Genomic DNA, 15,319 nt, shown 5'->3' with positions numbered 1-15,319 from the left:
CAAAATGAGCAGTGACTTGGGATATCCCAAAAGGCATCAAGCTGCTGTTGGTAGAAACTTGAATCACTCAACTTGTTAACATTATATTGTGATCATGGAGGATATCAATAATGGTTTTGTTTTAGTTGCTTAATAGGATGTTTATGTATGCTCTTCTCTCCCCTTACCCAGTTGCCAAATGCTCACACCCATTCCATTCAAAAAAAAAGGAAGGTCTTCCAAAATTCCACGTGCAGAGAACCAGATAGCTACCAATAAGCTTTTACAAGCAAGAACAATTAGCCACAAGAAACTCAATACCAAATGTGGCCACCTACCAAAATGAGCCTGAGGAAATATGTGAGAGTGCATTGCTCCCGAGAGGCCTTATGGAAGCCACAAAGAGACCAGACAATGTCAAATCATTTACACACTCTTGAACAGTCATTTCTTAGTTATATATAAGAAATATACACACATATATGTACCAAAAAAAACATCTATAGCATACTAGCAATAGATTAAGCTGGAAAACCATTAGAAACAAATGCTACAAATCAGATCTCCCATGTAATAAATACCAAAGTTCATGCAGAAAGAAGGCTTAGCATAAAAATACAAGCTACAAGTTTACACCTAACACTGAAAGGATAGAATATTATCTTTACATATAGCCACTATCTCTGTCACCCAGTACCTAACATCAGTATAGCTGCCGAAGGGTTAGAACCTCTGCAAGCCAAGGACAGCAGTTTAGAAGGTGGAAGGTCAGAGTTACCATATTCAAACAAATTCATCTAATGAGGCTACAAGTTCTTAACCATGATTCCAAATCAGAAGTTAGGAACGAGATTAAAATAAGGAGAAAGATATTTTGGACATTAAACAGCTCAACAAGTTTAATTGCGTAATAACTCAAAAGGCACTGAAACAGAATTCTATTTCAGCAGACAACAGGAATTTGAGCAATTCAGTTTTAGCTCAGCCTGATCAGTTTAATTCAAACTATGTAAAGCTCTGACCAAAGCACAACTCAGTGTTAAAACACATACATCAGCAGATTTAAAACTGTGAAAATCCAGTTAATAGATAAAAGTGCCAAAACTTTGCAGTGCCTTTGAAGAGGAAAATTAGGACAACCTAGCAGTCATCTAAATCCAAGTTCAGCTTTTTAAAGAAAAGCACAAGTTGGGTTTTTTATAAAGCATTTCAGGTTTTGTTTATGAAATTATGATTCTACAGAATCCTCCCCAGAAAATTAATGTAATTCATGAGTGTAAAGATTATATTTAACCATATGTTTTACTGTTACAAGACAGAAAAGTAAAGGATACCAATGTACTGAATAAGCAGACTGGTGAAGAGGTAACAGCCCAAAAGTTATGACTCTCCTGGTTTTAGCTCCAGCTCTCTGGTTTTGAGAGCTTTAAGGACTTTGAAATAAAGAAAAGAGCAAGTGTACAGCTTAGCAGCAAGGTTTTCAAGATTCCTCATGTTAGGGCAACCTGCTATGAAGCATGCCTCAAAGCCAAGGTTATAGTCTAAGAAGGCACCCAAAAGCATGGCCACCTTTAGAAACAGAAGAATAACATCCTCTGCTAAATTAAAAAAATTTGTTTTTGTTAAGAAAAAGTTGATTTCTGCAGCCTGTTCATAAATATTGTACTCTACGTTGAACACACACACACCCCCCACAGCAAATAGACTAGAGACAGATAACACAAAAATGTTCAGAAGCAAGTGACCCAGCTATGAAAAAAAAAAAAAAAGGAGAATCAATGCAAGTCTTGAAAGAAATTTTCTCCAACAGTTAAGTGTCTTTTTTCCTAACCTGTTGCTCCTCGGCTATTGGTCTGGAATGGATTTGTTGAAGGTACCACTGGGGCAACAGGGGCAGCTACAAATGGATTTGTGGAAGGTGTTGCTGAAAAATCAAAGACAACTTATTTAATAAGATCTTTTAAAAACAGCCAATCTGACTCAATATATTAAGTTTATACAGCTTTTATACAGAGATACATATCTAAAGTTGTATGAAAAACAGGAAATGATAATAAAATGCTTAATATGAAAAGCATCGTAACAACTGTACTTATTTTTTTTGCATCCTTTAGTAACTATAATATCACTTGTGTCAATGTATAACGCTATGAACAAAAAATTAATAAGATGCTTTGTTTGCTAACAGTCCACAAAAAAATTTAATAACACTTATATACCTCCAAATGGAGCAGGCACACTCGAAGATGCAGGCTGTGTCTGTGCAGTAGCAGCCACGGGTACAGTTCCAAAAGCATTGCTGAAAATAATTGATACATCACTGATGTCAGAATTGCTTGTTTAACACTTAAATACTATTTACAATTACTGTTGGCATATAAATAAAAAATAAAAAAAAGGAATGCTTACGTGCAATTTGCAAACTGCTACATAATTCACTGATGCACAGGACTGAGCCCCTGCTGCCAGGGTCAGAGACTGTAACTAGTGCTAAGCAATGAAAAGTCATCTTCACCACCAGCAGGAAAAAGTATTAAACTGAGGCCATTAACAGAAAGGTTGCAAAGCAGAGGCTATGGGGCACTTGCAATACCAAATGGAGCTTTAACAGGCATTTGGTATTTATTACTTTTATGATATAAAAAAAAGTGGTGGCACTATTTACATTATAAATATCTGAATAATTATTTTGCCAGGGATGATGCTACGAATTTCAGTATGCATGCAATCTGTACAGGAAAGCATTACTGTCCAACAGGTTTACCATGCAACAACTAGAAAAGTGCAGAGAACATTCAGCTGACAGGAAGTATTCTTATTTTTATCATATCCCATCAAAGAGTACTGCTGTTATTTAAAACACAGGACACAGTTTCAGAAGTACCTCTAAACTCATTCAATATTTCCCCATTTAGGTAAGAAATAACAGATTCAAGAAACAACTTTGAGTTACTTTTCTGCATACTGCTGAAATCCACAAAGAAAGTCAGCTACTTCTAACAAAGTACCTGCTAACTTTACTGGTGGAAGTATACGCGTTACTAGAGGTTGCTGTAGAGCTGAACACGCTGTCTAATTCTGCTAAAGCAGCATACTTGTCTGAAGATGCACTTGACTGATTTGGGGCTGACAAGGCAGGACCTGCTGATGCTGACACTACTGTACTGAAGCCACTTCCTTGCTCACTACCACCTACAAAGAAAGAAACCGAATTAGAAATAATGAAGAAAGTTTCGTATTTTGCGCTGCCAATGTTGAGAACAAAATGAAAGTTTATGGAGAGTTTAAGTTTCAGACTCAAAAATTAAATATGCTCTAGGGCATACAGGAGAAAAAAAAGTATATAACCAGCCATTAGCTATTTGCAAAGTGTCATGCTTTTATAGATATTCTGTAGCTTCAAAGAGTTTGTTTCCCTGAAAAATATTAAGTCAATGCTACCATCATCTTCAACTGGAAAATTTGATAAAACACATACCCTCAAATAACCCATTTCAGAAAAAAGCTCTACACTGCAAACCAACACATTTGTTTATACACCATTTGAGAAAAAAGTTACAGAATAACTAGGATTTTTTTCCTCCTTAAAATCAACTAAATCCAAGTATCACTGCTATTTGATATAAAACTTAAAGCAAAGTCTTTTTATGTCAGAGAGGTAAGAAAGCTACTCTGGCAGTTCTCTACAACAACTGTAGCTCTCCATTCAAGAGCCTTTGCTATATGAAATATAGCATGAATATAAAAAATATATTTATACATTTATATATTTTCATCATTGTGATAAGAATTATTTAGATATTTCCACTTGGGTTCCCAAAGAGCAGACTTCTGATGCAGACTTTTGGAGGAAACTTTAGTCATAAAACTTCCATCTTACGTATAAAGGGTTCACCGACATGAAATTCTACTGATAATTTAAAGATAGGACATTTTGAAATACAGTTACTACTTCAACAAGTACAGCCATCCCTGTGGTACACATACAGATGTAGAATAAGCACATCAAATAACAGAATTCAATACCTTGCCCTGCGCTGAAGATATTATCTAAATTAGCAAGAGCTGCGTATTTGTCAGCTGACTGTAGACTGAGTTTATTCACTGCAGCTTTACTGGCTGCAGTTGCTGTTGTGTTGCTCTGAGAATCATTGAAGGCTCCAAAATCAGCACTGGGGGATTTGGGGAAGTTATCAAAGTGAGCAAAGTTAGCATTCACTGATCCAGCACTTCCACCTGCAACAAATTAAGTTAAACATGATCAACACTCCAAAGCTAGAGAAAGTTTTTCTAACTGTAACTGAAGGCACAATAATCCCACCTCTTTCTGGTTGCATGAGGCAACCACACCCCACCCATATAACTCCTGCCCATTTCCTTCAAAGTTACATCAGATCATCAGAATTTTTTTTTCTATTTTTCAGTCTGCAGATCAGGGACAAAAAAGCCCCAAACAGCTTATATCAGTCATAATTTGGTCTGGAAAAACTATATGCTGTTAGGTGTTAAAAGTAATTTCAACAATAGTATTTTGTTAAAGGAAAAAAAAGTGCATTTGCTTGAATGCTTAATATTCAAAATGCAGAAGCTTCATTTTCCTGACATACGTTTAATGAACACCTACTATTTGCATTTACTTCACAGTACAATGTTTAACCATTTCAGATGTCAGTCATCATTCAAGCAACAAAAAAAATAGTGCCTAGAAGTCCAGAAGTAGTACGATTTCATGCCAAGGATTAGAGAGATAGTTTGGAAAGAGATGAGGGGGAAGACACAACACAGCTCTTTTTATACCAAGTCCCCACTAACATCAGATGCATAAATTTATTTTAAAAATCTGATTTAGGTCCACACAGCTGAACTTCAGTTCAACCTTTAAACTATGAACTTCCATCTCTTCAGTGTCCAGACAATTTGATTTGGACAGGTCGCATAAGTTTCAGTAAGGTGTTCCATTATGTGTATCACACTTTATAACAGCTGGCTGAGGATTCCACTCATACTGCAGAACACGCTTTAATAGCATAATCAACAAGTTAAAACATATGCAACAGTACGAATGAAAATGCTATACTACAATGGCATAAAATGAAGCAAGCTGAGTTTTCCACTGCGTGGAACTTACTGTGTACAGCCTGGAGAGGAAAAGCTGAAGTAAATTCACCAAAACTGCAGCTAGATGAAAGCGTTCTGAACGCTGGAGAGCCAGAAATTGTGTGTGGGTTAAAGTTAACATAAGGAGGGAGAAAGAAAATTTGAAAAAAAGTTTTAAACAACACCACACTCAAAAGAAGGAAAAAAAAAAAAAAGGAAAAGAAAGTCAGTCAGCCAAAGATCTAGACAAACAGCAAATGTAAGCTCAAGCAGAAGTTCTAAAGCATGATCAAACTAAAGGAAAGCAAAATGAATCTTAGCAATAGGCTCTACACATGAAGCCAGACATACTGAAGTGTGTGCATATGTTATACATACACATAGGTACACACTTTTTTCGGTACTGTGATGTGCTTTTGGGTCCACTGAAACACTTCTCTTACAAGATGGTCAATTTAATATTTATCAAAAGCAGTGTGGTTTAGTCTTTCCATAGTTGTTTCAGATGTAGAGCTAACAAACACATAGCGCCATAAATCAGACTTGTGAGCTGCATTGGGTGGGTGGGTGGGGGAAATAAAAATCAACACCAAACAGAAGGAATTCATTTTGAGTTTCCCCAGAGCTTCAGACTGCTTGATTATATTAAAGCAGGCAGATGCAAGAAAACTTAAGTACCTTCCAACATAAAGGTAAGGATTATTTCAATTAAGTATTAATCAAAAGTTCTAGGAGTTCTACCTGTATTTTGGGGCTGAAAAGACTGCCTTGCTGTGGGGAAACCTCCAAAATTACTCGAGCCATTAGACTGTCCAAATGCATCAAAGTTTGCAAAACCTGCATTTGCAGAGTTCTGCGCTGTAAATTGCAAAGGAACAAAACATGTTAATGGATATGGGAAATAAACACAAGAACAGATGTATCAACTGAATTCATGGTTATGACAGCCTCCAAGGGTTATGTCCTACCTTGCAATTTTTTTTTTACATGAAAAAAATTATACACGGTATTCTACAATTGAATGTCGTCTTTGAACAAGTTTTGACAAATCACCTTCACACAGCTGTACCAGTTAATACTACTCTCCTCACACATGCTACTATTCACAACTGCATGATCCAAGAGTCCATTTCAGCTTAACCCTAGTGTTTGCAGTGGTGGCTGGTCAGGGAAAAATAGCCTAGAAGCACAAAATACCAGATGTACACCTGTAAAATCCCAAACAGGTATCATTCTAGTTTATAAAATTAGAACTGTGGACTAACTGAACATTTCTTTGTGTATAAAAATTAGAACAAATTCTTACGACATACTGACAAATTGAATTCCTCTTACACAAAGTGCTTCTTCCTTGGGTGAATTTAGTTTGGCACCACTTGAATAGTCTTGGCTATGTTTATAAAATTCATTTCACTGGAAAATTCCGTTTTTAAAAAACCAGTACAGAAATGTGGAAAAATCAATACCACTGTTAAGAAGACAGCATTCATAAGAGTGTATCTACAAAATTCCAGGTTTGGTGGATACAGAATTTCAGGCTTTGCCTTTCATGCCTTACTATAGGAGAGAATAGAAGTTAACACCCATCTAATTTCAAACAGCTGGACATTCAAACACCTATAGATTCAATAGTAAATGCATGCCTAACTGACAAGCCCCGCAGAAAGTCTGAAATTCTCTTCTTAGCAAGGAGTAAGGAAAAAAAACTGGTTTTAATCAAAGGCAAACCAAACCCCTATATATAGGTAACTTCAGTTACTACCTAAAGGAAGCCTACAAAACACCTTCTAGAGTAACAGATAGTAAAATGTCCCATCTTGGGGTCAACATTTGTTTATTCTGAACAGATCTGGCAGATTAAATATATACAGAACCAAGAAATTACGCTGATCATTTGAGTACTATTAGTAAAAAGCCAGATAATGCTAATAAAAAGATTAATTATTTCAGTTAATTTCTATTAAAAAACATCTGTACAACGGATTTATAAGCTAAAAGACATTTTTATACAAATTACTGTATTCCTCAATGCTGCAAATATAAATGAAAATGCAACTATTTCCCTTCACAGCAGATACAGGGAGCAAGGGTGATGGCCAACTTTACTTGATACCACTTTTTACTAGAAGTGTGCATGCATACTGGGCTTACATGGCATAGTTTTGGTAGCAGGGAGTTGCAGGGATGGCCCCTGTGAGAAGTGATCAGAAGCTTCCCCACTTCTGACAATTTCAGCTGGCTCCAAAACAAACCTGTTGCTGCCCAAAGCTGAGCCCATCAGCAATACAGATGGCACCTCTGTGACAGCGTATTTAGGAAAGTATAAAAACCACTGTGCGACAGCAGTGAGAGAGGAGTGAGAAAAATATGAGAGAAACAAAACTGCAGACACAAAGGTCAGTGAAGGAGGGAAGGAAGTACTCCAGGCCCAAGAGCAGAGATTCCCCTGGAGCCCATGGTGAGGCAGGCTATTCCCTGCAGTCCATGGGGGTCCATGGATATGGAGTAGATATCCACCCAGAGCGCAGGGAGGAAGGACCCCACACTAGAGAAGGCAGAGATGGCCTGTAGGAAGTTGGAGCCTGTGGAAAGCTTATGCTGGAGCAGGCTCTTGGCAGAAGCTGTGGCTAATGCAGTGGATCCCACAGAGCAGCAGGTTTTCTGGCAGGAGCTGTGATCCTGTGGGGAACCCACTCTGGAGCAGTCCATGCCTGAAGGACTGTACCCAGTGGAAACGACCCATGCTGGAGCAGTTCTGTAGAACAGTAGCCCATGGGAAGGGTCCACATTGAAGAAGTGTGTGACTGTTTCCCACTGGAGGGGAAGGGACCCCACAATGCAGCAGGGAAACAGCATGAGGAGATACAAATGGTACTGATGAGATGCTATGGACTGACTGCAATGCTCATTCCCCACCTTCCTCACCAGGAGAAGGTAGCAGTCAGAAGTGAAATTGAGCCTGGAAAGGCAGCATAAAGGTGGTTTCAGTTCTATTTTTCACTATCCTACTCTATTATTAACTGACAATAAATTAAGTAATCTTCCTCACGTCAAGTCTGTTTTGCCCATGATGGTACCTGGTGAGTGATTTCTCTTGCCTTGACTCAAGGTTTTTCCATCATATTTTGTCCCCCCATCCTGCTGAGGAGGGGGAGAGAGAGAACAGCTTGATGAGCAGGTTGCCAGCCAGTCAAGGTCAGCCCACCACAGCACATAAGTCAAGAAGGAAGGAATGAATGAATGAATAAATAAATAAGAAAGGAAGGAAGGTCTTGTGCAAGTTCTGTCCAAAAATTTTCACTTTTAAAGTGTGCCGAGAGAAAAACTTGACAGAGAAAAAAGTTTCCATTATACTGCCTGTATTTCAAACAGCATTCTACACACTTAAGACTCCAAATTCCACAAAGTTACTTTAACTTTCAATCAGTAGCTTTTTAAAAGGAATAGATTATTGCGCCTTGTTTTAAAATCAAGGTGATGTTTTCATCCTGATACATCAGTTGGATAGGGGCTACTGAGATTGATGTTTCATTAACCAAATAACGATTAAGCAAATACATGTTGTCCCTGGAATTTACAAATTTTTTTTCTTTTTAACCACTCACATGAACAGGATACCATGTCAAGAATCTGAAGTATCTTTTGGATCTAGTTTAAGAACTGGAATGTATTACATTACAGGCTACTTTTAAGAATTTTATTGCATCAGCTGACACAAAGTAGAGTTGGAACAGTAGAGCTGTAAAGATATTAATCTTGCTTTATTTTATGCTGTATAGTTTAAACCTATGTAAAAGTGGCATAAAGGTAAAGAGCAGGTAAGATCTGTACCTTCCTGTACCCGAACAACATGTAGATTGGCAATTCCAAAATTCAGTTCTCCGTGAAGAAACACAAGAACCACCATAAGTTAAGGAACTGCAGCAGACTGCAGAGTGGCATACATTTACAACTGCTGTTGTGACTGCAGATCACTGAGGCTGTACAACAGCTAGCTCAAGTATGACAGCACCAGTAATTGCAATGCAAGCTGCCTCTACAAACCTCTGCAAGGTTTGCACTAGGATGGAAGAAAGGCATGAAACATTGCAAAACCAACCTAAATAGAGTCCATATATATTAAATTACAGAACTGAAACTATGTCATATTCCTGTGTTTCTTCTGGGTAAAGCCCCTTCCTTTATACCAATGATAGAGTTATGTTGTGTCACTATGCCTCTTAAATCTTTCGTGCAAATATTCCATTAGCTTATAGAAAGTTTACATGCCAAAAATTTTTCATCTTGTTTTTATCACATTTTTATCATAATTTTTATCATAGAGAACAGTTATCTACCATCATCTTCAAAATCTCAATTTGGCAGTAGCTATGAAACTTCATTAATTAAATACAGACAGTAAAGAGAAGGTCAGCAGGTTTCCATTTCAACATGGAACAGTGTCCTGAGACAGCTCAGTACATTAGAAAAGTCTGGGGTGGGGCAGGGAGACAGGCAGAAAAAAAAAGGAAACATACGCCTTAATTGCAGAAACAATAACTTCTACAGGAAGACCTTAAATTTGCTGGTGCTCTTCAATGATTTTTTTAATTACTCCATAGTGTACATGAAGGGAAAGACAGAAGTCCATTCCCTGTCAACAAGCCCTAAAACAAGAACACAGGGCCATAAAACAGGAAAGCAGTGCCAGGCTAAGTGCAAGTTCTTTCATCCTCTGCTGTAGCGTGTGATTACTAACAAAAATTACATAGAATTATAGAATAGTTAGGGTTGGAAAGAACCTTAAGATCATCAAGTTCCAACCCCCTGCCATGGGCAGGGACACCTCGCTCTAAACCGTATTACCCAAGGCCTCGTCCAACCTGGCCTTGAACACTGCCAGGGATGAAGCATTCACAACCTCCCTGGACAACCTATTCCAGTGCCTCACCACCCTAACAGGAAAGAATTTCCTCCTTATATCCAATCTAAACTTCCCCTGTTTAAGTTTTAACGCATTACCCCTTGTCCTATCACTACAGTCCCTAATGAAGAGTCCATCCCCAGCATGTTTATAAGCTCCTTAAATAAGCCTTTAAAACTCATTTTTGCCAAAGCTAGCAGACTGATCAACCCTCCTTCTGTTCCAAAGAGAAGTCTGTAACATTTCATTATTAGTTTCAGTTGACATTACCGCGTGGTAGCACACACAGAACAACCCTTACAAATGTTTTACCCCAGCAAATCAGAAAACACCCTCAGATAAACTGCAGTACACATTCTGCTAACACATGCTCAGAATTAGATTACTGTCTTTCAGAAATTGATTTACCAGCCCTAAAACTGTTTTGGGTTCTAAAACTTATGGAAGAGAGTCATGGGAATGATCAAAATGTTTTATTACTGAAACAGAAAACTAGTCAGTAAAGCTGAGTATTCCTCTCAATTTTCATTTTTCAGCACTTATTAATTAACATAGCAGCCTTCCAGTATCTGAAGGGGGCATATAGGGATGCTGGGGATGGACTCTTCATTAGGAACTGTAGTGGTAGGACAAGGGGTAATGGGTTAAAACTTAAACAGGGGAAGTTTAGATTGGATATAAGGAGGAAATTCTTTCCTGTGAGGGTGGTGAGGCACTGGAATAGGTTGTCCAGGGAGGTTGTGAATGCTTCATCCCTGGCAGTGTTCAAGGCCAGGTTGGACGAGGCCTTGGGTAATATGGTTTAGAGCAAGGTGTCCCTGCCCATGGCAGGGGGGTTGGAACTTGATGATCTTAAGGTCCTTTCCAACTCTAACTATTCTATGATTCTATGATCATCTGTCATAAGATTATATTTATACAGGAGTATATTTATACTGCTTTTTATCTCTTTAAAAATTACCCAGATAGATTTGGAACAAAGTACTGAAATATTGCTTTAATGGAATTTTCATCTCCTGAAACCCACGAAAAGTAATTAAGTGTATATAAATATAAAAATCATCAAGCAATTAGTTTGGAAAGGAAAAGTTATGAGGAAGAACTAAGTATCTGCATCCTCTTTAGTAACACTGGCCAGTGAGTGAAAGTTGTCCCAGTTAACATACCTCCGAAAAGATGATTAACATGCAATACTAATTTTAAGGATTTTACAAAATACTCTGCAGTTGCAATTCTTATCCTCTATACTGAATTCAGCCAATTATTCCACTTTTTTAAAAGATAACTTTGAGAAATCCTTGATACTTTGCTCAGTTCTTCAGGTGTGCCTTAAGACCCCTCCATCACAACTCATCTCAACTGTTAACAATTTCAGGATTGATTTACAAGAAATATCTCCCACTCTCGTTGGCTCAGCAGCATCAGTTTCTCTCAGAAGAAAAGCTCATTCAGGCAATGCAGGCAAAGTTACTTTCCTACAATTACAATGCAAGTTAGCAGCAACATACTCCAGTGACCACAGAATCAACTTTTTCTTTAGGATAGACTTCTATGGCTCAAGATCTCTGGCTAAAAATAAAGCCTGAGGGCTCAATATATTTTACTGAAGTCATTCTTTAAGAATACAAGGACTACTCCCATTCTTAGTCAATACATATGCTCAACACTTGTTTATTCTTCTTGAAAATGCAGAATGCTACCCAGATGGGTAGTATTTGGTTTTCAAATAGACACAAACAAAAGAGGAGGTTATGCTTTAAAATGAGGAAAGCCTTTGTTTTGCTTTTAACAAATTGGCAGTTATTGCCAATGCGAACTCCCTTTAAAGCCTCTGTATCAGCTGTCTTTCCACAAATACTTTTACTAATAATTTTCAGAAACAAAATTGGAGGTCTAATATCAGCTTCTCCCTACATTGTTACTCATCTCTCTCTCTCCCACAAAGAATCTGAAGTTCTAGTAGTAGGCAGAAACAGTGCAATTGTACATATAGAAAATAGCTTCAGCAACTCCCACTTAACAAAACAGGATTATCAGCCTTTAAGTCTTCACCCTGTCTTCATAAAGATCTAAAGGAAAATCTTGAGCAATATAACATTCACAAAGCACAGAAATGACATACACCTCAGAAATTTTAGACTGAACTAATCAAAAATTAAAACTATATTTTATACATTTAAAACAGATGCACTGCTCACAATTCTTACCTGTATGACTGTTGAAGTGTGCAAAATTAGCAAAATTTGCTGTAGCAGTTGACTGGGGAGCAGCAGCAGCAAAGATATCCGAGCCAAGGTCACTGAGGAGGTCAAATTGTTTCTTTTCTTGTTGCTGCTGTCCTTGAGATCGAGCTACAACAGGAGACTACAAACAAGGTTTTGATTAGCTAATACAAAAAAGCTGATATTTTACCATACTGACTTTTGCAAAAAACTACAAGACATTTTTTCCTTAAGTTTAAGATGCTGTGTACAGCACAGATCCTCCACCCACAATATAAGGGAGACAATCTATTTATGCTTCTATAGTAGCTTTTAAAGGAACTTTGCAGCAAATTTCCGTGGATTAATAGGGCCTAGAAGAATAAATCAGCAGCATACAAGCAGCTTCAAAATTATGTATTTGAAACTGCAAATTCTGCACAAATACAAGCAATAAAAATTTTACAAGCTGGAATACAGTTATTCACTGCATTCTGAAAAAAATCTTTAGAATTCAGTGTAGGGAGAGAAAAAATGAAGGACTTCATAGCAAGGCTGCAAGCTGCTGATTTCTAAAGAGGTCCATTCAAGGATTGTCTGTTACCCTAAAGGTAAAAGAGATTTTCAAGCGAAACTGTTTTCCCTCCAAAACATATGTAAAGCCCAACACTATGTTGCTTGGCTTTACATAACAACATACAGACACTCCTCAAAAGCCACTCAACACAGTTACAAAATGCATAGGAAATAATGACAAACATCACACTTTTCACCCACATATTCACTACTTAATCTCATGGTTAAGACTACCAGGCATTTTACTGTCTTCAAATTAAAAAAAACACACCAAATATGAAAATATATCACATTAGGTTCAAACTTTAGAGAGATACTTAAGTAAAAGTCTACCATAATTAAGCTTGTCAATCACACCAGAAAAATTATGCTTTCTGCAAATAGCCATTCTTAAAAAAATAAATCAATTTGGTCAATAGAAGTAAGTTTAATTTAGAACCTGATCTGCAAACACTTAGTCATCATATCATTAGGTAACGGTTACAATTGCAACAATTCTGCCACTAAAATAGAAAAAGCACTGCTTAACAGTTCTGTGCTTTTCAGCTTTCATTACTCACTTGGCTAGGTGTGCCCTTGTTTAAGTGCAGTGCAGGTGCAGCTTCTCCCAAGAGAGATTTGAGTGGCTTCACCTCAGGTGTGCTGCTTGTACTACTAGCAGAAGACCCCGATATGGATGCATGCACTGATGCCACCACCTTTGCTTGCTCTGGAGGAACATACCTACATTCAAAAAGAGCAATGGGTTTTATAAGTTTAACATGAAAAGTTCTTCTTAACACTGTTAAGACTAAAGTGTGAGAATTGGTATATCTGAGCTCTGCTATATTAACCACTGACTCCAAAACAAGTATTATCAGTAGCCTACAAAATACCCATTATTTAATTATGCCAGATCTTTTTAAAATGGACTAGAATTCCAAGTCATCAATATTTTATAGCACTTACTTAATACAAGCCAGGTGTCTTCCACCCTTAATAAAAGCCTGCAAAATTCTTTACTTTACACTGCTGTTCACATCCCCTTAAGCCATTTCTGTACTGTCAATACATGCTACACACTGAGAAACTGCTGTATTTTTTTCTGCTTCCTGTAGAAGCTCTGAATAAAGTCCAGAAATCATTTTACTTCAGACAGCTGTGCAAAGAGCACACAAGAAGGAAAGCACACTCAAAAATGCAAGGATAACTGTCCACCTTCACTTCTTGCTATAGAGGCAACATTTATAATTGTAAATCTATCTTACCATCTTTTCTTTTCATATTTTTCCTGTAGAAATTCCTTTACTTTCTGTGGATCCCTGAAGTCTGGAATTGCTGATGATCTATCATCAAATAGGCCTAGCCAAATCTGTTTGCACACCTTATGAAAACAAACAACAAGAAAATAACACAACCACAGATTAATCAAAGAAAAATAAATTAAAGCCTATTTAGATTTACCATTGGTAATACATCATAAAAAGTGCACGGCTGCATATTTTTTGTTCCAGACTGAGCTGCTTTAACAACCAACTGGTGCACCATGTACTGGTCTAAATATTTAAAGTTGAAAGACCATCTGTTACAGCAGGGCAAGCAACTCCTAACATAAAATTTCACCCCCAAATACTGCTTTACAAACTATCTGTATCAGGCACTCATGAAGGGGCAAAGCACCTGATTTCTGCTAGTGATATTGAAGACTCTAGTCCTTCACCTAATGCTACACATTCCCTTACCCGTACTCCAGGGTTTAAACTATTTCAACAGATTCCATATGCCCTAAGTCCCATATAGTAGCTCTCAAAGGATCTGAGATTCAGTATTTATACTTATGACTATTTGAGTATAGGAACATTGTTTTTAAAGCAGCCTTTCTTACCATGATGTATACTATACCATAGAAACTGCATTTAATTTACTAAGGCTGACAGAAAGGGAAAGTACTTCTGCTCTGCTTTAATTTTCTAAACGTAGCTGTAAGTAAGCAAAAGCTGAGCCAGTTGCAAAATTCTCAGCCTGATCAGCTTCAATTCTTGAGCAAAACAAGAGGAAAGGTGACTGTTCTCAAAACTAAGACATAGGAATTGTCACATTTCAAATGTTTTCTTTAAGCACTTAAGACTACTCTGCAAGTAACCTGAGTATGGACCCAAATGATACAGCAAACATCAGCTACCCTCTAAAATAAGACTACCATTTTAGAACAGGTTTCTTTCAAAGAAGCAGAGTCAAGAAACCTTTGCTTTTATGATGCATACCCCTTCTTCCAACACCCTTTCTGAAATAGTCCTGAGCATTCTTCTCCGCATGCCTCCTACAAACACTGCCCTCTATTGCTGCAACAGTGTTAGGTTTTGAGCATGGTCCCTCATGACTTTCAGATGAAGCATTCTCTAACGAGCAACAGCTGCAAAAGCTGACAGCCCTGGAAGTTGGCAAATCAAGGTAGAAGCTGTGATACTGCCACTACATCTTTCCCAGTTGACTTCTTCTTTACCAAGCCAGCTAACTTCACCAAAATTGTAGCAAATTCGCATCTTCTAGAGCAGTAGCTGCCAGACATGGTAAAACTTAACAG

The 15,319-nt window shown here is 37.6% G+C and overlaps 1 protein-coding gene across 8 annotated transcripts in view; it reads right to left on the bottom strand.

Annotated features, from left to right (window-relative positions):
* The window catches only part of AGFG1 (ArfGAP with FG repeats 1), a 35,431-nt gene that overhangs the window by 2,567 nt on the left and 17,545 nt on the right, over positions 1 to 15,319 (bottom strand). For 2 of the 8 annotated variants that reach the window (XM_061365204.1, XM_061365205.1), the window contains exons 3-12: positions 14,004 to 14,119; positions 13,317 to 13,479; positions 12,187 to 12,343; positions 5,818 to 5,934; positions 5,108 to 5,179; positions 4,006 to 4,215; positions 2,988 to 3,171; positions 2,199 to 2,278; positions 1,811 to 1,903; positions 318 to 365 (exon numbers count right to left, since the gene is read on the bottom strand). In XM_061365204.1, the coding sequence (XP_061221188.1) occupies positions 318 to 365; positions 1,811 to 1,903; positions 2,199 to 2,278; positions 2,988 to 3,171; positions 4,006 to 4,215; positions 5,108 to 5,179; positions 5,818 to 5,934; positions 12,187 to 12,343; positions 13,317 to 13,479; positions 14,004 to 14,119 (1,240 nt within the window). The remainder of the gene's footprint in view (positions 1 to 317; positions 366 to 1,810; positions 1,904 to 2,198; positions 2,279 to 2,987; positions 3,172 to 4,005; positions 4,216 to 5,107; positions 5,180 to 5,817; positions 5,935 to 12,186; positions 12,344 to 13,316; positions 13,480 to 14,003; positions 14,120 to 15,319) is intronic. The other 6 variants (XM_061365206.1, XM_061365207.1, XM_061365208.1 and 3 more) reach the window with 5 other exon arrangements.

This window comes from Neopsephotus bourkii, unplaced genomic scaffold (genome assembly GCF_033783945.1).
Source record: "Neopsephotus bourkii isolate Nb327-2 ecotype Australia unplaced genomic scaffold, CSIRO-AGI_Nbou_v1 NB_1279, whole genome shotgun sequence".
In the NCBI taxonomy this organism is placed as follows: Eukaryota; Metazoa; Chordata; class Aves; order Psittaciformes; family Psittacidae; genus Neopsephotus; species Neopsephotus bourkii.
The sequence above is the reverse complement of the archived record's forward strand: the minus strand, read 5'-3'. Positions and strand labels throughout refer to the sequence as shown.